This window comes from Lutra lutra, chromosome 16 (assembly GCF_902655055.1).
Source record: "Lutra lutra chromosome 16, mLutLut1.2, whole genome shotgun sequence".
Lineage (NCBI taxonomy): Eukaryota > Metazoa > Chordata > Mammalia > Carnivora > Mustelidae > Lutra > Lutra lutra.
Genome location: NC_062293.1, coordinates 14,474,485 through 14,498,086, shown reverse-complemented (window position 1 = coordinate 14,498,086; position 23,602 = coordinate 14,474,485). Strand labels below are relative to the sequence as shown.

At 46.0% G+C, this 23,602-nt stretch overlaps 1 protein-coding gene across 2 annotated transcripts in view; it reads right to left on the bottom strand.

Annotated features, from left to right (window-relative positions):
• Nucleotides 1-20,969, bottom strand: part of PECAM1 (platelet and endothelial cell adhesion molecule 1) — a 56,515-nt gene extending 35,546 nt beyond the window's left edge. For both annotated transcript variants that reach the window (XM_047706653.1, XM_047706654.1), the window contains exons 1-5: nt 20,708-20,969; nt 20,595-20,621; nt 9,479-9,772; nt 7,088-7,393; nt 3,141-3,416 (exon numbers count right to left, since the gene is read on the bottom strand). In XM_047706653.1, the coding sequence (XP_047562609.1) occupies nt 3,141-3,416; nt 7,088-7,393; nt 9,479-9,772; nt 20,595-20,621; nt 20,708-20,771 (967 nt within the window). In that variant the 5' untranslated portion in view covers nt 20,772-20,969. The remainder of the gene's footprint in view (nt 1-3,140; nt 3,417-7,087; nt 7,394-9,478; nt 9,773-20,594; nt 20,622-20,707) is intronic.
• Between the last annotated feature and the right edge of the window lie 2,633 nt (nt 20,970-23,602).

Here is a 23,602-nt window from a genome sequence, read left to right as displayed (position 1 = left end):
AAAGAAATGACTCTCTGTTTAAAAATATGTAAATGAGGGGCGCCTGGGTGGCTCAGTGGGTTAAGCCGCTGCCTTCGGCTCAGGTCATGATCTCAGGGTCCTGGGATCGAGCCCCGCATCGGGCTCTCTGCTCAGCAAGGAGCCTGCTTCCTCCTCTCTCTCTGCCTGTCTCTCTGCCTGCTTGTGATCTCTCTCTGTCAAATAAATGAATAAAAAATTCTTTAAAAAAATATGTAAATGAAAATGTGAAAAGTAGAAGCCATCTTGCAGAAGTACATGTAAGATGGTTTAGAATTAGGAATGAAATGTTAGGGAACAATAGTCCATCTATAAAGGATGTAATATAGCAGACAGGCCCATCACGTAGACTAATCAGGATTAGTCTTTTATTTGCTCACTGAATGAATGTTTATTGAACTCCTACAATGTGTCATGCTCTGTTTTAAGTATCAAATGATGTAAGGTGAATTGAGGCCCAGACTTGGTCTTTTGAGAGCTTACGCAGAGTGGCTGTGGCAGATGCTAGATCTTTTCAGGGATTGCTGACTTGAAGATGGGAGCAGAGTATGGTGGGAACTGAGGTGTGACCATGGGACTCTCCTGGGGGAGCCTCAAAGGAGATCTGGGGCTTGGTCTTTAAAGACAACAGAAGTTTTTCAGTAGCCAAAGGGGAAAGGGTGGTCAGAGTAGGAGGCATGTTGGGACGGGGATGGGGTCAAAGTGAAGGATCATGACCATGCAGGAGTTTAAATCCATGAATAGTGATATCAAATAGGGGTCATATTAGAAGTGCTTCTCCTACAGCTGGTTGAAGAATGAACTGGAACAGAGATGGTCCAGGACACCCTTGCAATAGATAATCCTGGTGTGAGGGCCAGTGTTAGGATGTGATTACAAAGATAGGAAGACAGGACAGAGTTGAGAGACCAGACAACACCTGGTGACAGATTGGATCTGTAAAGGTGGATAGTTTCAGGGATGGGGGAGGCAAAGTTGTCATTTCTCCCCAAAGACAAATGACTAATTCAATGACTTTTATCTTCATAAAATTATTGTGAGCCGCTAATATCACTATATAGAGCCATTGATAGTGAGGCTCGATAGTAACAGAAGTGTGGATAACCAGATGTATAAGCGGTCCTGGAGACATTTCCAAAGGCCTAAAAGAACTTGAACCTGAGGATGCATGCCAGCCCTGGTATGGCTCAGTTAGATCCATGTAGAAAGGGCAGAGTTCAGGATCACAGAGCACTCAGGTTGAAGGGATGGGAAGGGCAGGCTGAGTGTAACACTTTGCTATCTTGGGCCAGGGAGACTGATCTACTGAATGAATTGTATACCCTACATGATACAGACTTCTGGGTGTAGGTGATCACCTACAACAGTAGTATCTTAGGGACCAATGATGCTCTATGCTTTCCTAAAGTAGCTTGGCCCAAAGGGTAGTGGTGCTGCTTTGACTGATGCAAGAGTCAGTTGGTTCACCACTTGGTCCCTGTTGCTCTCATAGCAGTATGCCCACCATGTTATTGTACTTTTTCATGACATTGCATTTGAATGGTCTATTTTTGTCTGTGAATTCTTTTTTTTTTTTAAGATTTTATTTATTTATTTGACAGAGATCACAAGTAGGCAGAGAGGCAGGCAGAGAGAGAGGAAGGGAAGCAGGCTCCCCGCTGAGCAGAGAGCCCAATTCGGGACTTGATCCCAGGACCCTGGGATCATGACCCAAGCCAAAGGCAGCGGCTCAACCCACTGAGCCACCCAGGCGCCCCTTGTCTGTGAATTCTTTAAGAGCAAAGCTCGACCTTAGAGCTGTCTATCTCCAATAAGTTGCCCAGCAAAGAGTAGGTACTCAATGTATGTTGAATTGAATACTTTTCTCTAATGAGGTACTATACCTTACCAGTGAAAAACATCATGTACCATCAAGATATTTGTCATTATCAATGATAAATTGCTAGTACACGCTATAGACCAGCAGGATCCAACACAGACCAATCACCACATTGGAAAGTTGGCAGCCTACCTGTGATACTATAGATTGTCCCTATGACTCTACATTCAGTGCTTGACACTTATAAGGCCTTCAGTAAATGAAGGAATGAATGAACACCTTCTTTTGGCAACCAAGAAGTGCTGATTCTCTCTGCCCTTAGAGAGGGTAGAGAGAATGTTCATTCATTCCCCCAGCAAATATGTATTGAAATCCTACTATGTATCAGGCACTACTCTAGGAGTTAAAGACATAGCAGTGAATAAATAGGTAATGTCTCTGCTCCCATTGGCTTGCAGTCTAGTGCCTAGATACATACAATAAACAGGAAGAGGTAGAGTATATTTCTTTTGTAATAGGTACTATGGAGAGAAGTAAATCCAGGAAAGGCGAAAAAGAGTCTAATAGAACTTTTAAGTGCATAGGTTTGGAAGTCAAATGGGCCTGGGGATGACTCATTCTGCCATCTGGTAACCCTGTGATTGCAGGGTGAATGACTTAACATCTCAGCCTCAACTTCCATATTCATAAATGCAGAATCATGATAGCTATTTCATAGCTTTGTTACAAGCATTAACTGAAAATGTAGGTAAACCACTCATACCGTGTTCAACAAAAGGGAATTTTTACTATTGTTTTTGAATATATTAATGCTTTCTCACTCCTGACCCTGTCTTAGAACCTGTGTCTGGGATCTAGCCTACAATGTGGCCCAGAGAAAAAATAAATGTGGTATATATCATAATAGACATTCCAGCTCACATTCACCGGGTGCTTCTTCTGTATGAGGTGCTGTATAGCAAGTCACGTCACTTAGTCACTGTAACAGTCCTACAGGTTGAGTGCTATAACTATCCCCATTTCATAGAGTTGTGGCACGGAGCAGCTCCATAACTTATGTAAGGTCACCGAAGTAGTGAGTGACAGTGCTGGTATCTGATGCCAGAGGTTCCATGCTTGACCACCACAGCTAACTGCTTACCCACTGTGCACTGACTTTCCCCCTTAAGCATGACACCCCCAACTGAGCACATCATTCAGACAAGCAGGAGCAGAAGCATTGGCCCTCACTGGCCATTTTGCATTCTAGCATGGTGACTGCACAGGCCCGCCTTATTCCCACACCCTCCAGCAGGAGCCCTACCTGTTATGTTGACCACGATGCTGCTGACCTTGGATATCCGGCTCGTTTCCACTTTGCACGTGTAGTTGCCATTGTGCTCCACCATGGCCATCACAGAGTAGGTGGCCTCGCGGCCATGGCTCTTGTACGCTACAATCTCCTTGTCCTTCTGGATTATGATTTCTGGAGACGCTTGAATCAGATGGGTCACTTGAATGGTGCACCTGATGTGAAGCTGATCTCCTTCTGTGATCACTCCTTCAGGGCTGATGTGGAATTTGGGATTAGAGAAGGATTCTACAAGAAGAGGACAAGCTGGTTGGACTCAAGTTCAAATCTGGGGGAGGGGAAGAGGCACTTAGGTCCCTCCCTCTTTTGCTTTTTGTTGCCAACCACTGTTCTTCCTTGTTAATTAAAAAAATTCAATCTTTCCTCCCAAAAACCTCCTAAGTTGCTCTGGTAACTTCTCACTTCTCCCTTCTCACTCATTCTGGCATCTTTGGCCCATTTTTTTTTCTTAAAGATTTTATTTATTTATTCGTCAGAGAGAGACACAATGAGAGAGGGAACGCAAGCAGAGGGAGTGGAGAGGGAGAATTAGGCTTCCTTTAGAGCGGGGAGCCTTGATGCGGGGCCTCTGATCCCAAGGATCCTGGGATCATGATCTGAGCTGAAGGCAGATGCTTAACACCTGAGCCACTCAGGCACCCCACATCTTTAGACTTAATTGCAATCCTCCCTTGAGCTTCCCAAAGGTGAAACCACCTTCTGTAGAGCTCATCTGCAGAATCTTCTCCAAACGACCTCAAAAATAATCAGAGCATTAGAAACAGACTCTCGCCCCTGCCCACAGAGAATTGTCTAGGCTCTTCTCACACCACTTCACGGAACTATGGCATCAGTATAAATATTCCATCGCTTTCAAAAGTGACGACTGTGCTGCTTCGTGGAAATGCACATTTAAATAACGATATGCCCCCACCCAAAAGTGATTTCTAGTCTCTTCTATTGTTTTTTTTTAGCGTTGGCCTTGACTGACTAAATTGATTTCATGACTCATGCAGTTTGGAAAACACCGCTTTGATAAGGTATGGGCTGGATGCCAGGGCATGGGATCTTCAGGAGCTGGTAAGAAAAGTAGGGACAAACCTTTGCTTCTGCAAAACGAATTGCAGAGCGTTAGAGAATGCACACAGATCGCCAACTATGCAAAATCAGATGGGACATTTTAAAATGCCCAAAGTAGATTTAGAGTGATATACTTTAATTCATTAAACTTTTTTTACTGCAAAGTCATCTAAATTCACAATAAGTAACTATCATTAAAAAAAATTAGTCTGGGGCGCCTGGGTGGCTCAGTGGGTTAAGCCTCTGCCTTCGGCTCAGGTCATGATCTTAGGGTCCTGGGATCGAGTCCCGCATTGGGCTCTCTGCTCAGTGGGGAGCCTGCTTCCCTTCCTCTCTCTCTGCCTGCCTCTCTGCCTACTTGTGATCTCTCTCTGTCAAATAAATAAATAAAATATTTTAAAAAATAGTCTGTTTTCCTGAATAAAAGTCAAAAAAGAGAGGCCATCTTTTAGGACACTCAACAACTACCCTCTGGAGGAGCATAATAATCACTAAAGGGTTTTTTTTTCTTATATCTTAATTAATTCCAGATGCACCAGAGATCTAAAGGCAGGAAATAAAAAAAACATTAAAATAATAAGAGCAAACATAAGTGCATTTTTACTTCAGTAATTTTTTTAAGGATTTATTTATTTATTTGTGAGAGAGGGAGAGAGAGAGAGAGAACAGGGAGGAGAGGTGGGGAGTGGGGGGGCTTGATCTCACGATCCTGAGATCACAACACCAAGATCATGACCCAAGCTGAAACTAAGAGCCAGTTGCTTAGCCTGATTGAGCTGTCCAGGTGCCCCTAATTTAATAACCTTTAATAAGGTTCAGGTATGAATCATGAAACAGATGCCAAAAAGAAAAAGATGGATAGATTCAATTAAATAAAGATGAAACACTTCTGCATGCAAAACTTATCATAAAGACAAATGATGAACTCGGGGAAATTTGTGCATAGCACTCCCAAAAGAGCTAATAATGCCTTTTCATTTATAAAGGACTCAAACAAATCAATCAGAAACAGTAAAAATGGGCCAAGTGTATATGAACGGGCAGTTTATGGAAGGAAATGTGAGAGGCCAATAAACGCAAAGAACACACTCAACCTCAGTAAAGACCAAAGAAATATAAAGCATAAGAACAGTGCTATATCACTGTGCCTCAATCAGACTGGCAAAAATAATGAAAGTAGATAATACTCTGTGAGAGTAGGGATGTGGGGAAACAAACACCAGCCTCGCTTTTGATGGAAATGTTCAACCATTTTGAGAAGCGCTTTGGCCATACACGTCAATATTTCAAATGCACAAAACATTTGAATCAATAATTTGACTGCTAGGAATCAACTTCAGAAATAATAATGAAACAAAATACTTGGGAAAGTACCCAAATGATGAGTTTAAGAATGTGTATTCCAGCATTGTTTTAACCGCAAAAACCTGGGAAAATATCTAAATGTCTATCATTGGAAAAATGAGATAAATCATGGTTCCTCTCTAGGATAAGGTTCTGAGATGCCACAGAGAATGACCAAGGTCTGTCTGTCTTGACACAGACTCAAGTCCATAAAATACTGCTAAGGAAAAGTCATAAAATAGTATGTTTGGCAGGTTGTATTTCTTTGTCAAAACAAAGAAGAACACAATAAAAGTTGTGTGTGTGCGTGAGCACATAAAGCAGAACAAGGCTGGGGACTGTACAAGTGATTTTCTCTGAGCAGTGGTGCTGTGAATGATTGTCACTTTACCCTTTATATTGTACCCTATTTTCTGAAAACTAAACCCACACCATGTATTATAATCAGAAAAATATTATATATACATACTATCATCCCTGTATATATGTGGACATATACCCATACACAATGGGGGGTGACACAGATACCACAAGCAAGAGGGTATTTATGACAAACCTTGGGGTTCCGATAGCTAAGACTTGAGGCTATCTGCACTAGAGTGTGCCTTCCCTCCACTCTTCCTGGCTCGCGAGTCCTGTCCCATCCTGCGGGCTGCCTGTCCCAGGGCTCCCATCATTCTGGACATGCATATGCAGGCTTCCCTCTGTTAGGGCTTTTCTCTCTAGAGAGCACGCCTCAGGACACCTCATTGGTTTATTTGTCCAAAATCTCGGTGATGAGGGGTGGGTAGAAGAGGGGAGTCCTTTATCAAATGTGGGAGGCAAAGGCTAAGGACCTGGACGCCCTTCCCTCCAGATCCCCTCCAGACTCCACCTTCTGGTGTCTGACCCGTGTTGGACTAAAGCTGTGGTTTCCACAGTGCATCGTGTTTCCCTGAGTCGTGACCAGTGTTTTAAAAAACTGAAATAGAGGGGCGCCTGGGTGGCTCAGTGGGTTAAAGCCTCTGCCTCTGGCTCAGGTCATGATCTCGGGGTTCTGGGGGTCCTGGGATCAAGCCCCAGGGCGGGCTCTCTGCTCAGCAGGGAGCCTGCTTCTCCCTCTCTCTTCTTGTCTCTCTGCCTACTTGTGATCTCTCTCTCTCTGTCAAATAAATAAATAAAATCCTTTAAAAAAAAAACTGAAGTAGAATGGAACAGAAAATACCAAAATGCCCCATATATCGAGATGATTTGTGAAACTTTTGTTTGGGAAATTTCTCTCTCTCTCTCTCTCTCTCTCTCTCTCTCTCTCACACACACACACACACACACACACACACACACACACACACACGTTAAACAATAAACATAATCTTTAGGTGGTTAAGAACAGTCTTGAGAACAGCAGCCCAGCCCAGAAGGCCCCTGCCCGCTTCTGGAATTCTGGGCCCTTTCTTCCCACCCCCAACCAGCAAACCAGAAAGAGTGATTTTTAAAAAGGAGGGTAGGACTCTGACCCGTCACGGTGACCAGTTCACTCCTGATGATTCTCGAGAGCTCCATGCGGTTCTCAGAGAAGATGGTGGCCTGGCACTGGAAGTATATAACATGGTCCTGCTCCTCTACTGAGAATTCCAGCAGCACAAAATTCTGCTCATACGTTTTTTTTTTTCTTTTTTGCTTGAAACCATTTGTGTGTAGTTTGAGTTTTTCAATTGTGAAATGTATTGGGGGCTTTTCTTCTGGGACAGAACAATTGACCATCACGACCCCGCCTTCTATTGCCTCTTTCTTGTCCAGTATCACTCTGGGATCAGACACTCCTTGGGGAGAAGAGAAAGCCCATTAGTATCATTTGCTGTAGATATGCAAGCTTCCCTCAGCTGGGAAATTCAGCCCATTGGAGCGTCTTCTGCTTTGTTTCTAGAACCTCAGTGCTACCTATCGGGTAATTATTGAGCCTGTATGTGCCTAGAGCTATAACAGCTACTTTGAAAAATATCAGATATGTTTAGAGGCAGTTGGTGCTTTCAAAGTTTATAAACCCATGGGGAAGACTAGTCTTCTCAACTGATAAATACAATTACAGACAAAAAAAACAGCCAGTATCTATTAGAAAGTACTCCCCTGCTTCATGCTGATCTCCCCAAAGGAAGGGGTCATGTCTTCCTCATTTTTGGGTTCTTGGCTTGGCTCAGAGCGGGACTCAATAAATATTTAATGAATGAATGAATGGCCTTTTGTCTACCTCAAAAACCAATAATGATTAAGAGTTAGAGAGGCCAATTTTGGAGTCCAGGAGATCTTGGTTCTAACCAGCTTTGCCTTGGAGCAACTCCAAGGCATGAACATGCCGCTCAACCTCTCTGAGCCTGTGACTGCCCCTGAAAATGTTTGGGTTGGGGGGGGACCATGTTTGGCTCCCAGTGCTACTGCAGGGGTTAAATAAAATGTGTGTAAAGCACTTCTAACTGTTGACTTCATGAGGGCCTAATAAGGGGGCAGTTCTTACAATGACTGCTCTGATGACCAACATGAACACAAAAATGCAGAAATGACAGTCATGGCGGCCGCTGTCAAGGAAGTACAGGGCTCACCTCACTAACTCTACCCATTCAACCATCCAAGTTTAAAAAAAAATTACCCTAAGTTTCAAAAGCCTGCCAGCAGGTTTCTTTTCAACAACATGCCCCAAATTCAGCCCTGCCGATCTTTCTCAGCCTTTGCTCTTCCACCCATGCTATGTTCCACGTCTCTGCCCTTGCTCAACTTCACCGTCCAGCAAACTCCTATGCGATCCTCTGTATCTGGACCCAGTGTCCCTTCTTCCAGGAAACCAGCCCTACCTTCTCCAAGAGGAATTGTTTCCTCTCACTTTTGTGCTCCCTAAGGCACTCAGATCATGTGACTATTAGACTCTAATTATTCTTGTAAATGTTTCTCTTCCCCACCAGACAGCAACTGCCTCCAGGGCTGGCCCCAACCTAATGTTTTTTCATGCCTTGCATCTGGTTTTCTTCCTGACTTTCAGCCTTGGGAAATGCTCCTTGAGGGAGGAAATCCATGAGTGGATGGATGGAGTCCTCTATCTCTGAACCCAAATTCCCCACGATTTCCCTCGTTTCTCCATGTGTACCTCCCTTTTTCATCTGTTTAATTTATTCCACGATCATTATTGAGTGCCTACTATGAGCCAGATTCTTTGTTCGAGATACAAAAAGGGACCAAACCCCATCTCTTTCCTTGTGATCGCACATTCCAGAAGAGCAGACGGGTGTGCGAGAAATGCTTCCAATACCATGAAATAGTAATTGCCATTTACTGGGAATTTATTATGTGCTGGAAATTATACTAAGCACTTCACCTACGAGATGTCTTTTAATCCTTCCAATAACTCCCCGAACTGGAGATTACTGTTATCTTCATTTCACAGAGGAGAATTTTAAAGTTTAGAGAGGCTGAGGGACTTGCCCAAACTGGACGCCAGGCAGAGTGAACGCAGCAGCCAGGGTCAGCAGTCAGCATGTGGCCTTTCTACAAATACCACTGATGCTGAGATTGCATAAGAGCTGTGAGCACCAGGACCCTGGGGGCGATCGGTTTTGCTTGGGAAGATGTCAGAGAAGAGACTGCTAAGCTGCCTCTTGAAGGAGGAAAAGCAGTTGGTAAGGACAGGAGGGGAAGACAGGTATTCCCAGGAGATGGACTAGCATATGCAAAGGCACGGAGAGGAGAGACAGCCTGGCATATTGGGAACATGTCTAAAGCCCACATTTTCAGGTTAGGAAAATGCCAGGCAGGGGAGTGGGAGGAGTGGGGCCAGTGTTACCGGCCACTCGATTACTCTTCTTGCCTTCACATCTGCTATAATGCATCAGCTCGAGCTCCGCTCAAATGCGGGGACTCACCTTTCACCCACACCTGATACTCCGAGGTGGTTTTCTCCTTGTTGTTGAGAATCACGGTGCATTTATATGTCCCTGCATCATAGACCCGGGCTTGGGGAATAAAATAACTCTCGGTGGTGTCCACGGAGGAGACGTTGTGAAACAGCACGTCATCCTTATAGAACAGCACCCAGTGCTGAGGCTTGATGTGCGAGGTGGTGCTGATGTCCACGACACACTGCAGGGTCAGGTTCTGCCCATTTTGCACCTCCTGGCCTGGCAGGATCTCCATGTAGATGTGGTTGATGGTGAAAGCTAAATGTCAAGGGAAGGAGAGCAGACACACCTGTTATCTCAGGAACATCGCCGTGGTGTCCTTGACCACATCAGACTGGTATGATCATACCCTCTGCAGTGTAGCCTCCAGGGGCCCCTGGGTCCCAGCGACCAGGCAGCCAGTGGCTGTGTGTAGTGCCCATTCTCGAGGAGGCCATCTCTCCAACATCAGGACCTGGGGTTGGGAGCTACTGTTTCTGGTGTGCTTCGTGAGCCTCCTGTCTCATCGGCTTCCATGAAGTATGAATAGGACAATCATGAGATTAGAAACATTTTATTGAAACGTGTAAGTGGCCAGTGCAGTCAAACGTTTCCAAACCCCCAAAGGCAGAGGATATGATGTCTATGTGAAAACCCTGAAGAGGCTATGGATAGGCATTATTTGAAATAATGCACGTTGAGAAAGGCAGAGGGAGATCATAAATATAAAAAAATCAGGATAGTGGTCACTTCTGAAGGGAAGAGGGGGATACAATTAGGAATACGCAGAAAGATATAGTGTTGGTGATGTTCTCATTTTAGCACTGGGTGGCAGGCTCACGTGAATTCATTATGTTACTAAAATCATGTCTCTATAAATAAAACAAAAGGCAACTGTGCATAGATCACAGATGAAGGTATGTTATGAGCCAGGAATTATAATCAATCCAGTTCTGTGTCCCTGAGGTCCCAAAAAGAGAATGTATTTTCTGTATGAGGAAAAGATACAGGGTAAAGTCTCTTTCCCATTCTTTTCCGGTCCACCCAGTTCCCACCTCCCCTTGCAGAAGTAAGCACTGATTTTCGTTTCTTCCAGCTCATCTTTATACAACTATAAGCAAATACAAAGATAAATTCTTACTTATTCCCCTCAACCCCACAGCTTTTACACAAGAGGTAGATTTCCACAGGCAGAGTCTGGCATCTTACCTAAAGTTTGTATGGCCCATGAGGACTTCAGGGGCCAGAGACAGTGTGGAGCTGTGGGCACCTGTGTTATTCAAGCAAAACAGGGCCACATGGCTTAAGTAAGACTCCTAAAATTCAGTTCTTCTCAGATACTTTGATCACAAAAATATTCATGGGCTGTGCTTGATGAATGTATATTTATTGGGTATCCTGCATAACCTGAATCTCTTTACCCTGGGACAGAGGAAGATCTTCAGAAACCTGCAAGCTTGGACCACTCGGCTATCGTCCCTTATGGCCTGGTACTAACAAATTAAGTTTGGCACTCTATCAAAGGATGCTGTTAGGTAGGGACTGAATTGCATCCCATCCCCCCAATACACACACACACACACACACACACACACACACACACACACACAATGTTCGTATACTGAAAACCTAGCCCCTTGTACGTCAGAGAGTGATTGGGCTTGAGCAAAAGGCCTGTAACGAGGTGACTGAGTTAAAATGGGCCTTAATCCAAACTGACTGGTGTCCTTATATAAGAAGAAATTTGGACAGATTGAGAGAGAGAGAGAGAGGGACGTGTGTACAGAGGGATGACCATATGAGGACACAGCAGCAAACAGCCATCTGCGAGCCAAGGAGGGAGGCCTCGGAAGGGACCAAACCTGCTGACATCTTAGTCTTGGACTTCTGGCCTCCAGAACTAAGAGGAAATGAATTATGTTGTTTTGGCCACCCAGTCTGTATTAGTCTGTTTTGGTAGTCCTAAGAAACTAATAGATGCTGGTGAGAAATTGTCTTATGGAAACTGATATTGTCTGGTCAAGGATGCCATGAGGATGTTGTTCATGATTTCACTGGGTTTCAACTGCATCAGCAAATGCTATGTTTAGGGCGCCTCGGTGCCTCCATCGGTTAAGCGTCTGCCCTCAGCTCAGATCATGATCTCGGGGTGTTCAGATTGAGTCTCTCATTGGGCTCCCTGCTCAGCGGGGAGTCTGCTTCTCCCTCTGCCCCTCACCCCCCACCTGCACATCCTCTCTCTCTCTCTTTCTTTTTTTTTTTTTTTAAAGATTTTATTTATTTATTTGACAGAGAGAGATCACAAGCAGACGGAGAGGCAGGCAGAGAGAGAGAGAGAGAGAGGGAAGCAGGCTCCCTGCTGAGCAGAGAGCCCGATGCGGGCCTCGATCCCAGGACCCTGAGATCATGACCTGAGCCGAAGGCAGCGGCTTAACCCACTGAGCCACCCAGGCGCCCTCTCTCTCTCTTTCAAATGAATAAACAAAGTCTTAAAAAAAGAAAAAAGCTGTGTTTATTCTTTCTATCTTGTAGATTCTGAAATTTTTCTAATGGATCTTGTTTTCATTTTTGCTTTGACTGCTAAGAAGTATAAACCCAAAATTTCATCTCTGCTTCTAGCAAACTTTGGAATGAATTTCTGTATGCTAAAAGAACCCCCCCCCCCCAGTTTTATTTGCCTGCCTTTACTTCCTTCCCATTCTGATTTTCTCCTATTGAATAATAATAGTAATTGTTATAAGTGGTCCCAAATTATTTTTCAAGTAAGAAATGGTAGAGCTAGCTAGCTGGCCAGAGATACTGGCAAAGATTGTCTTTCTCTCTCTTATTTATTTATTTATATTTTTAAAGATTTTTTAATTTTTTATTTGACAGACAGAGATCACAAGGAGGCAGAGAGGCAGGCAGAGAGAGAGGGGGAAGCAGGCTACCCGCTGAGCAGAGAGCTCAATGCAGGGCTCGATCCCAGGATCCTGGGATCATGACCTGAGCCCAAGGCAGAGGCTTTAAACCACTGAGCCACCCAGGCACCCCTCTTTCTCTCTCTTTTAATAAAGCCAAATCTTTTGGAACAATTTAGAATTTGGTTTGGCTACAATATGTCTCAGGTTTTAAAATGAATACAACAGTCCACACCTGTCCCTTTCTTCTGAGCAATTAAATGAACAACAAAAAAAAAATGGCATCTGATCAGTTGACAAGATGAAGCAAAGTGGTTTTTTAAATGCAAGTTATTTCCTGTAGCATTAATGCTTAAAACTCCCTTTTCTTTGTTTTTGTCTATTCCTTACTAGTTCCTGGTCTGAGGAGCTGCTCAGTGAGCTCTCAAAACAAAATCTCTTTGGACCATATTTAGTTTCCCATCAATTAATTTTGTCCCTTCCCAGGTAAGGACAGGTAGTCTCACTCCCCCCTTCAGTACCTTCTCCTCATTTTAAACCATGCTATTTAGCACAGTGATTCTAACAGGAGAATAAGGTAAGTGCAGAGTCAGGTTGCCTTGGTCAAATCCCACCTCCATTCACAAACTGTGTGACTTTGGCCAGTTCCTGAACTCTGAGCCTCATCCATACAACGGACATAATGATAGTAAGTATAAATGGGAACCCGAGTTTAAGTACTAGAAACACAGTTCCTGGCACAGAAGAAGTGCTTGAGAAATGTTAGCCAGGTTCTGCCAGTCACAGATACAGAGCCAAACTTTAGTCTCGAGGGTGCCGAAACTCTGCATCCATTCCCTATTTCTAGCAAAATTTTTTCAAAAGAAAACCGTTTCTTAATTTCCCAGGTTACTGACAGTGACTTCTCCAGACTTCCTGGGGTTCATCACCCCACTTTATTAGGCTGCATTCCTGTCCTCATCCTGGATGAAGTACACACCCGTGGCTGGTCAGGCCCCAGACTGGGACCCAGGCCTGGCTACAGGGAGAAAGCTAGTTGGGCACACCTGGGTCCACAGCCATTAGCTGGAGGATGCTGGGAGTCTCTCAACCCCTCTAAGCTACCACTTCTCCTCCTATAGAATGGGGAACATTAGTACCTGCCTTCCCTTGTCTTTCAGCCTTGAATAATGACTGAGCCAAGGCAGCCGAGAGCCCTGAGGGGCAGAGCCTCGTCCCCGGTTGACAGTCCCTTCCCTCTTCCTTAGCACCATTCGGCCCATGTTCCAAGGGCTTTCTCTGTGCTAGGCACTGTGTCCAATACTGGAAGCTCACAAAAGAGTGAGATCAGCACGGTCTTTGCTCCCCTGGAGCTCACCATCTGCAATCCCAAGCCTTCTCTATTCCAGACCCTCCAGCCTCAGCATCATCCCTGCCTGGGCTTCCTACTGACCAGACGTAATGCATATCTTTGTTACAGGAGCCCTAAAGCAAACCAGCTAAAGCATCAGGTGGTGTTTCTTTCAAAAGGATGAGAGCCACTAGCACAGGGCACTCCTGCCAACTCCTTTTTCTAAGCCACAAACACACATCCGCTTAATAAATCAACTCAGCCGTCACTGGAAGAAACGTCACACTCCTGTGGCCAACGGCAACAGACAAGGGGCAAGGAAGGCAAAATGGAAGAAGGAAAAGCATTTTATAAAACGTATCAATAAATTTATTGTAAATTTATGAAACCCAGCTCTCTGACTAGCACAAAACCTCATCGATGTGAGGCCAGCAAAAGCAGCGGCCCAGCTTTCAACACTACCACCGTCCCCACCTCCATGTCCTCGCTCATGGTAGCCAGACTTCAGATGGCCCCCAGGGAGGCTCCTCTTCCTCTAGTCCTACGGGCACCTTGCCACCTCATACCAGGGTTGGTCTTCCAACCAAACACACTGAAGTGTTGCTTTGTTGCTTCTGAAATGATAAAAGAAGTGGCAACTTTTGCCTTGAGCACTTTTTCCTTTACTAGGATCACTCCCTCTGGGCCAAGTCATGAGTGTCCCTCTGGAGGGGCCCACGTGGTGAGGAGCTGTCACGAGAGTGAGCTTAAAAGCAAACCCCCAGCCCCAAACAAGCCCTCTGTTCTCTGTAATCCTGACCAGCATCATTCTCTGGGCGATCTCCTCCTGACAGGCCCTGAGCCAGAGCTCTCAGGTTCCTGACCCTCAGAAGCTGTGAGGTAAAAAACCGTTATCTTGAGCCACTAAATTTGGGGGTAATTAGTTCAGCAGCAATATGCCACCCATCTCATCTTCAAAAATCTCTACCCGATTGTTAAGATAGTATAGAAAACATCATCGTCTTTGTGAATGAACCATTGGGGAACAGCCAAGCTGGATTGCTGTGTACAGCTCTCACAATTCACACAACAGAGTGAGTGTTCACACCTGGCCCCCCTGGGGATTCACGGGCAGGTGGGAGGGGGCCCACGAACCGCCTTCAAGTGTGGGGGTTTTGGGGTGGGGTGGGGAGAGAGGAGCCACAGCTTTCTTTACTGAGCCCAAAAGTTTCAGAACCATTGTGATCAAAGTTTTTTGGTTAGGCAGCAGCCTAAGGAGGTCATATCTTTTCAACCTGGACAGATGAAGGCTGACAGAGGGGGACCCATGTAACAGTCACCAGAGCACAGATAAGGTACTCATGGACCATTGTGCCAAATCGCCAGACCCTAAAACAAGGGGCCTGCTCTCCTGGACCTCGAGCCCCCAGTCAGCGGATGCTGACACTCCTTGGGAAGATGAGGCATCGTGACTCAGCCAGCCTCTCGGGCAACCTGGAAATGACTCAGAAAGGGAGGAAGGAGAGCACCCTCCCCTCCACCCTTGTCAGGAAAATTACAGGGAGTCAGCTAGCACAGAGCCCCTGGTGAACTCTGGGGCTCAGTGGAGAATGTGCTGACCCATCTTGTCTGAATCCCAAGCATCTCCAATCTCAGTTTGGGTCCCCTTCAGTGAGACATTTATGGAGCACCTGTGTCAGATGCCAGGATTGCAAGGTGAATAAGAAATCATCCCTGCTGTCCTACACCATACTGGCTGGTGGGGACCCAGATAACCGAAGTATAATTCCAGATGCACCGAGAGGAAGGGCAGCCCAGGAGAGGCCAAGGGAAGTCTGAAGGACGAGCTCCCTGAACCAGCCTTGGACCAGGTGGGGCGCCCCAGGCCGGAGCTCAGCATGTACTAGGGCACAGGGGCAAGAGAACTCATAGGTTGGGTATTTCCACAGGGAGCCTCTTTGCTGCAAGCATTTTAACCACATAACTATTTGCTGCAAAGCCGTTTTTGCCATCAAAGATAAAATCACAAAATATAAAAGAGGGACATTCATTAAAGGGGACATAACAAAGCATGAGAAATGAATAACAAAATCAGAAAGCTATTGTAAAACACAAAATAACTGAATACGTTTTCAAATGTGTGGAGATTCATGGCAATTCTATGTAAATAACTGATTGTATTTCATGGATTGTACCTAAGTGTGTGTCCCCAAAGTCTTTTGTTAATAGAATTATACTTTTTTTTTTTTGTCTGTTGATGGGTCTCCTCATTTTTTAAAAAAGATTTTTATTTATTTATTTGACAGAGTGAGAGAGGTAGAGAGAGCATGAGCAGGGGAAGTGACAGACAGAGAGAGAAGGAGACACAGGCTCCCTGCTGTGCAGAGAGCCTGAGGTGGGGCTTGATCCTAGGACGCTAGCCAGCATCAGGGCCTGAGCTGGAGAAGGAAGACACTTAACCGGCTAAGCCACCCAGGTCCCCCTCCTCATTCTTTTTTTAACTAAAGTTTCTTACTCAGTAAGAAAGGTAGAGTCCTGGAGCAGCTGGCTGCCTCAGTCGGTGTGGAGCTTACAGCTCTTGATCTCACGGTCATGAGTTCAAGCTCCACGTTAGGAGTAGAGATGACTTAAAAATAAAATCTTGGGGCACCTGGGTGGCTCAGTGGGGTAGTGGCTCAGTCGTTAAGCGTCTGCCTTTGGCTCAGGTCATGATCCCGGGGTCCTGGGATCAAGCCCCATGTCGGGCTCCCTGCTCAGCAGGGAGACTGCTTCCTCCTCTCCCACTACCCCCTGCTCCCCCTCTCTCACTGTGTCTCTCTCTGTCAAATAAATAAATAAAATATTTTAAAAATAAATAAATAAAATCTTAAAAATAAAAAAAATAAAATAAAAATAAAAGAGAGGTAGTGTTTCCAAATACTAGGATGCGTATTTGTATCAGAACCCTGTACTACATCGAGAAGGCGAATTGCCTCCTACACTGTTGTTTGTTCTGGCCAATTGTCACAGGCTCATTGGTAGCTGTTCCCAAGTTCTGTGGGAATTGTGGGTTCAAAACTCTCCACCACGGTACAGACCATCATGAGGGCCAAGATTTATGTAATATAAAAATGGAGGAGTGCCTGGGTGGCTTAGTGGGGTAAGCCTCTGCCTTCAGCTCAAGTCATGGTCTCAGGGTCCTGGGATCGAGCCCCACATCAGGCTCTCTGCTCAGCAGGGAGCCTGCTTCCCCTCTCCCTCTGTCTGCCTCTCTGCCTACTTGTTATCTCTGTCTGTAAAATAAATAAATAAAATCTTAAAAAAATATATGGAGCCTGTGTCAATGGAGAAATGAAACCAAACTCAACCAGTTGATAAAACCAACAAACTGCCAACCCGTTACTTAGTCTTTCACGGCAAGGTTGCCTTACGGCCTATTAGTTATGCAGCGAAAATGCTTACAGCAAAGATATTCAGGGCAAAACCACCTAGAACCGGGAAATCAGTGCATTCTGGGCATGTGCAGTTACAGGAACTGGACTGTGGGGCCCGAAGGGGCGGGCGGGCCAGGTAGGAGGGGCCAGATACAGAGGGCCTTGCCTGGGGTACTGACAAGCTGGACCTGTCTGAGGGTATTTGGAGGGGGGTGACAGGATGACACCTGAGCTTTGGAAAGATCACTGTGGGCTGGAGGGAGAGACCGGAGGCCTGTAAACATCCTGGACCACGGTTCAGTGATAGCCCAGGAGGCCTGTGCTAGGGCAGGCATGGAGGGACCGGGGGAAGGAGTAGACTTGAGAATATTTAGCGGACGAGAAAGAACTTGCTTTCTGGGGTGATGAAAATGTTCTGGAACTAGACAGTGGAGATGTTTGTACGGCATTATGAATGTACTGTCATTAGTAGCAAAATTTGTTATATGTAGATCAGCACAATAAAGAAAAGACTTGTGGGATTGGAGGTGAGGGTTGAGGCAAAGAAAGGAAGTTTCCTGGATCAGGCACCCAGGAGGGACTGGGTGCTGTCCACCGAAGCAGAGAACACCAGAAAAAGATAAAGGACGGGACAAGATCCCAGTGGTGCCACTGGGTTTGAGGGGCCCAAGGGATGGCTAGGAGATGTCGGCCACTGGCTCCTCTCTGGAGCCGGATGCTCAGCGAAGAGGACCTGGGCAAGGATGTAGACATGTGGAGGGATGTGTTGAACTTCAGAACCACAGAGACTGCAGAGACCAGGGAAAGGCATTCAGACCCTGGGAAAGTTCAAGTCTCCCCTGGATTAAGGGGAAGAAGGTTTGTCAGAGGGGTAGGAGAACACCAAGGAAGAGAGTCTAGAAGCTCAAGGAAGGAGGCTTTGTGCACAGGCAGCACAGGGGTGCAGAAGACTAAGGGCTGAGAGTATTCATGGCATTTGTTATTACAAGGTCCTTGATGACCCTTCAGTGAGAGGATTCCAGTGCCAGGGAGATGTGGGGACCAAGCACTAAGGCCAGAGTACTAAGTGAGAGCAGACTGAGAGCTAGGGTTGCAGAGACAGGGGCCGTAAACCAGTCTGGAGGGAGGTGGTTTGTTTGTGATTTTTCTTGTTCCTAAAAGAACAAGAGCTACCAATTGTGTCTGTAGAACGAGGAGAAAGAGCCAGAAGAGGGTGGGGGATAGAGATACTAAGAGTGGGGTGGGAGCTGAATAAATGACAGAGCGAGATTGGGGTAGGAGTGCTGTGAGTGATGGGCTCAGAGCCCAGATGGACAGGCTGCCTCCCCCCACCCCCTGCCACACAACGTCAGCCACGAGGGGCGACAGGGCTGAAGCCGGGAGGGAAGCAAGGAGGATGGGTGGGGAGGAAGATAAGCCCGGAGCTGGGGCAGGGCGGGAAGTAAAGGGAGTTCCCTCCAGACTGCAGTGTTTTCTACGTGAAGATGAAGCTGAGGTCATCTCCTAAGGCGGGAAGGCTGGGATGGGGGTGGGGGAGCCTGGGATAAACGGAACAGAAAGGGCCAAGGCTGACCAAGGACCTCAACCACAGAGCCCACAATGTTGTGTAATCGGACGGGTCATGCATGTCCCATGTGACATCAGCGTGACGGCAGGAACGGGAAAGCTTGTCCTGGCCCCCACACTGCTGACACCCACTTGACCACACACAAGCCCCTCATGGCTTCTGCGCCTTGGTTTCCTCAAGTGTAAAACAAGGTGGAGGATGGAGGCCTGAGGAAGCCGTGGGAGAGTCTCCCTGCTCCAGTGCTCCAAGTCCTGCAGTTCTGAGGTCGTCCCTGAACGGACCAAAGGCCTTTCTCCAGGAACCCTGGGAAGGGAGCCGTTGACTTCCATGTGAGGTGGGGAAGGTGGGAGAGACTGGAGACTGGAGGTCCTGGGGAGCAGAAGGCCAGCAGCCTGCATGCTTGCAGGGCGTGGTGCGGACGAGAGTGGGGTATGTGGGCAGTAGCAGACAGATGGGGGGTACGCGGGTGGTGGGGGGCTGGCGCAGGGGCTGTGACTGTGAAGGAGGGCTAGGACCAGACAGTAAACTATCATTAGTCACCGCCTGCGGTGCAGTTGAGTCACCTCCTCTTAGCTCATCTTATCCTCAAACTGACTCTACGGGATCAATTCTCCTATCATCCCCATTTTACAGATTGGGAAAAAGGCTCAGAGAGGCCAGGTGAAAGCAGCTTTAAAGATCTGAGCTGGGCTTCTGGTTCTAGACAGAGAGCCATATTTCAGACAGCAGAAGTTCTAGCGCCCACGCCCAGCTAACTAGCTCTGGCTTGGTCCGGTTGGTTATTTCTCTGAGGATAGAGGCCTTATCGGTTCATTAGGATGGTAGGAACATAATGGATACCCTGCCTCCTCGGTTATTGTGGGGGTCAAATGCCAGCCAAAGCACATGTGACTGGGGCAGGAGACCCGCAAAGTGGCTTTGCTGGTAGCTGCGCTAGCCTCCCCAATCCTAGAGCCACTCACTGCTCAGAGCCTGGGCTCAGCCAACCAGCCTCATGTACATATATCATTGCCGAAGAGCTGTACAACCATCCCCCATTCTTTGTGGAATGAAGTGACCGCGCTGGTAAGGGGGTCCTGTTCTGTGGGTTCTCCCTCCATTTAGACCCTGACGCAGCTGAGCATCTTAAAGATTCAAAACTAGCTCTAAAATGGATGATAGGGGCGCCTGGGTGGCTCAGTGGGTTAAAGCCTCTGCCTTCAGCTCAGGTCATGATCCCAGGGTCCTGGGATCGAGCCCCACATTGGGCTCTCTGCTCAGTGGGGAGCCTGCTTCCTCCTCTCTCTGTCTCTCTGCCTGCTTGTAATCTCTGTCTGTCAAATAAATAAATAAAATCTTAAAAAAAAATAAAAATAAAATGGATGATAAACCAAATTTTAAAGCTGGGCAGAAGCCCCCTCCCTGGGCATGAGTGCAAAATATTACAGATAGAATCTTAGCTTCCCAGGTCAGTGAGGAATGAAATCCAATATCTGTTTTAGATCATTTAGAAGAAAAAGCCATAACAACAAATTATGTTCTGTCCTCATGAATCTAACAAATTAATTATGTCTCATTTGTGATGAAAAACAATCGGGGATGGGGAGACTACATTTATGGTAAAAATGACAAGAAATAAAATGCGAAATCACTCCTTTTTCTTTTTATCAGCTTCCAATCCAAACAAATAGCAATTCACTCATTTCTAGGGGAAAAAATGTATGCGACTTCTAGAACATGCTGATTAGACCTTGGCTTAGAACGAGGGTTTTCTTCTAAAAGCCTTCTAGAAATGCCAGAGGGGAATACACGTTAGCTGTCGACTGGAATATTTTTCTCAGTTTTTATACCCAACTAAACCCAAGCAATTTGATGTGAGTTTTAAGAATCATGAAAAGACACAGCAAAGCTAGATAGAAACTTAACAACTTACAGTTTTCTTGTCCCTCAAGGCTTGGACCTGGAAAAGACAGAAGAAATATGTTGATTCCATCAGCTTCAAGTTTCATGAACTTTAAGTAATGTGGGAAGAGGATAAAAACTCACACAGCAGAAGCATGAGCAGGACTCCTAGCCACATCTTGCCTTCTTGGGCCCACTCCAGGTGCATCTTGACAGCCAAGACCTCAGGCAGTTAGTTCTGCCTTTGGGCCATGCCCCTGGGGCAGAAGACGCTTCCCACGTGGCCCAGATAAATCTGCCCTGAGAAAGTAGAGAAACCACTCTGGTAACTTCTGGCAGCCGCAGAGAGACTGGCTGTCGTGCTGGTCAGGTAATGGCAGCCATTGCTGGAAACTGGAAACAATGAAGCATGGGCCCGCCTGATATCTCCTCAGGAAATGACTGGCCTTCCTGAGGGGCCACTGAATGCAGACTCTTTGTTTTAAAGGCACAAGTGACATTTGCCTCTGGTGCCCCTGACCCTCCTGTCTCACCTGGGTTTGGAGCCCCTTTCATGGCAGCGTGAGAGGGTTCTTCCCTCTTTCCGACCTCTACCCAAAGGGCTTCTCTCTTTGGACACTCAACAAGATCGCTCCATCTTTCCTGAGCGCATCTCCCCCACCCCCACTGCCCAGGGGCCTCTTTCCACACAGCATGAGTTTGGACCTCTCGCCTTTCCTGGCAATGCTATGGGACAGGGCTGACTTTTCCAGAAAGTTGCAGGTTCACCAGACAGACCAGCTGCCTTGTGGCAAACTCTGCTTGGAACCTAGTGTACCTAGGAGGCTCTCCCTAGCTCCTGCACTTGGTTTCAGGGTGGATAAAAGCAGCTCTGTGAGATATGCATGTTTTCTGGTCACTCCCTCCAGCCCGAACCTTTATTTTACTTTTTATTTCTTAAGTAGGCTCCATGCTGAATGTGGGGCTTGAACTCACGAACCTGGGAACAAGAGTCACATGTTCTACTGACCGAGCCAACCAGGCACCCCCAGCCTGTACCTTTAAATATGCACAGAGTGTATCAGGCCACAGAGAGCCTTCGGAGATATAAATCAGTTCCTTTCACTCCCGGGCTTGAAACCTTATGATGGCTCCGCATTGCCCTCCAGAGAAAGTCGGTTTACAATCCTCCACAACCCAGCCCTTGCTTACCTCTCCAGCCAAGGCACTCACCAATTCTTTCTTGGCCCCCATATTCTGATTGCTAGAATTTATAGTTCCCAGGACACATCACGTGTCTGCGCCTTTGTCTATGCTGTTCCACTGCCTGGAGGACTCTTCCCGCTCTGATTTTCTGGTCTGTTCCCACCCATGCATCGTAACTCAGTTTAGGCATCCACTCTTGCAGAATTGTCTCCTGTCTCCCCCACACTGAGCTGCCCTTCCTCTGGATTCCTCAACTCCCTAGTCTTCCCTCTGTGAGACACTTTCTATAGTGTGCCATAATGGCCTGTCCTCCCCCAAGGGGACTGCTGGCTGCATGAAGACAGGGACAGTGCCTGGTACCTAGTAGGGGATCAAAAAACATTAGTAGAGGGGCGCCTAGGTGACACTTTGGTGATTTTGGCTCAGGTCATGGTCTCAGGGTCGTGAGATGGAAACCCATCCCCTCCCAACCCCCACACCCTCCCCATTGGCTGGAGCTGGGAGTGGAGCCTGCTTGAGATCCTCTCCCCAGCTCGTCCTCCACCCCTCCCCCACCCGGGAGTCCATACACACACACTTTCTCTCTCTCAGAAAAACAATAACAGAAACAAAAATACATTAGTAGAGTCAGTGATTGGGTGAATGAAGATAGGTTAACGGTACTGTCTGAATTAGATTACTGCTCTGAGGTCAGAGAGCAGTGTTGTTTCTGAAATGCTACCCTCTGAGCCTGCACCCGGTAAAGCTAAGTCAGGGACAAATAAAAACCAAAGAAAACCAAAGACTTCTATTCTCTAGAAAACAACTTCTCTCTCTGTTCTATGGTTCAGTGGAAGTTATGAGAAGAGATATTAAAGAGTCATGCAGCATAAAGGAATGTTTTCTATTGTGTCATTTACTTTTGGTGTTTGGTATTGTCTACTCCTCACTGTAAACTCTCTTCTTCAGCAACTTACTGGAAATCACCCCCACCCACCCACCAAATTTCTATTTGTGGAGAAAAAAAGAAACACCATGAGTCCTAAAATAGATGTTGGCTTCAAAGATAACTTTCGCTTATGGCAGACTAACCAACCTTTGCTTCTCAAAGTGACTTTCAATCAAGGGTGGTTAATGCCCCACCCCATGTCCCCTAAGTCCCAAAGTAAACTTCTAGGACTTAGTCATTGTTTCGTACACAATGCTAATAGTTTTAGAACACCATGAGAAAATAAAACTTCATTTCAAAATAAGTGTTAATATCTTAAAAGAAAAGCTGAAGAAAAACTGTATCCTGCCACTCACACCATGCACCAGAATAAATTCCAAATGGACCAACCATTTGAAAGGACAAATGAAGCCATAGGAGTTCTAAAAGAAAACATGAAAGAATTCCTCATGACCCTGGAATGGCGAAGTCTGGTTTAACTCTGACTTAAAATCCAGAAATTATACTCCATGAAAAAGGTTCTCCTCGTCACCCTCCCCTCAAAAAAAAAGTTCAGTCAAGAGAAAAACAATACAAACTGGAAAAAAATATTTGCGATTTACATCATAGACAAAGAACTAACCTCTCTAACACGTAAATTAATACGTAACCTAATAGCTACCCCACAGCCACCATCCCTCATTGCAAACACTTACCTGCTTTCCATCCTTATAGGTAAAGATTTTATTCCTAGAATTTTATAAAAATGGAATTATACAGTACTTAGCTGGGTGGGGCATCTATCTTCTTTTAGTCAGCATCGTCAAATATTAATTTCCTTTTATTGCTGAGTGGTATTTCATTGCATGTATATATCACAGTTTGCTCATCATTGTTTATTAATGAACATTTGGGTAGTTTCTAATTTTGAGCTAATAGAGAGAACT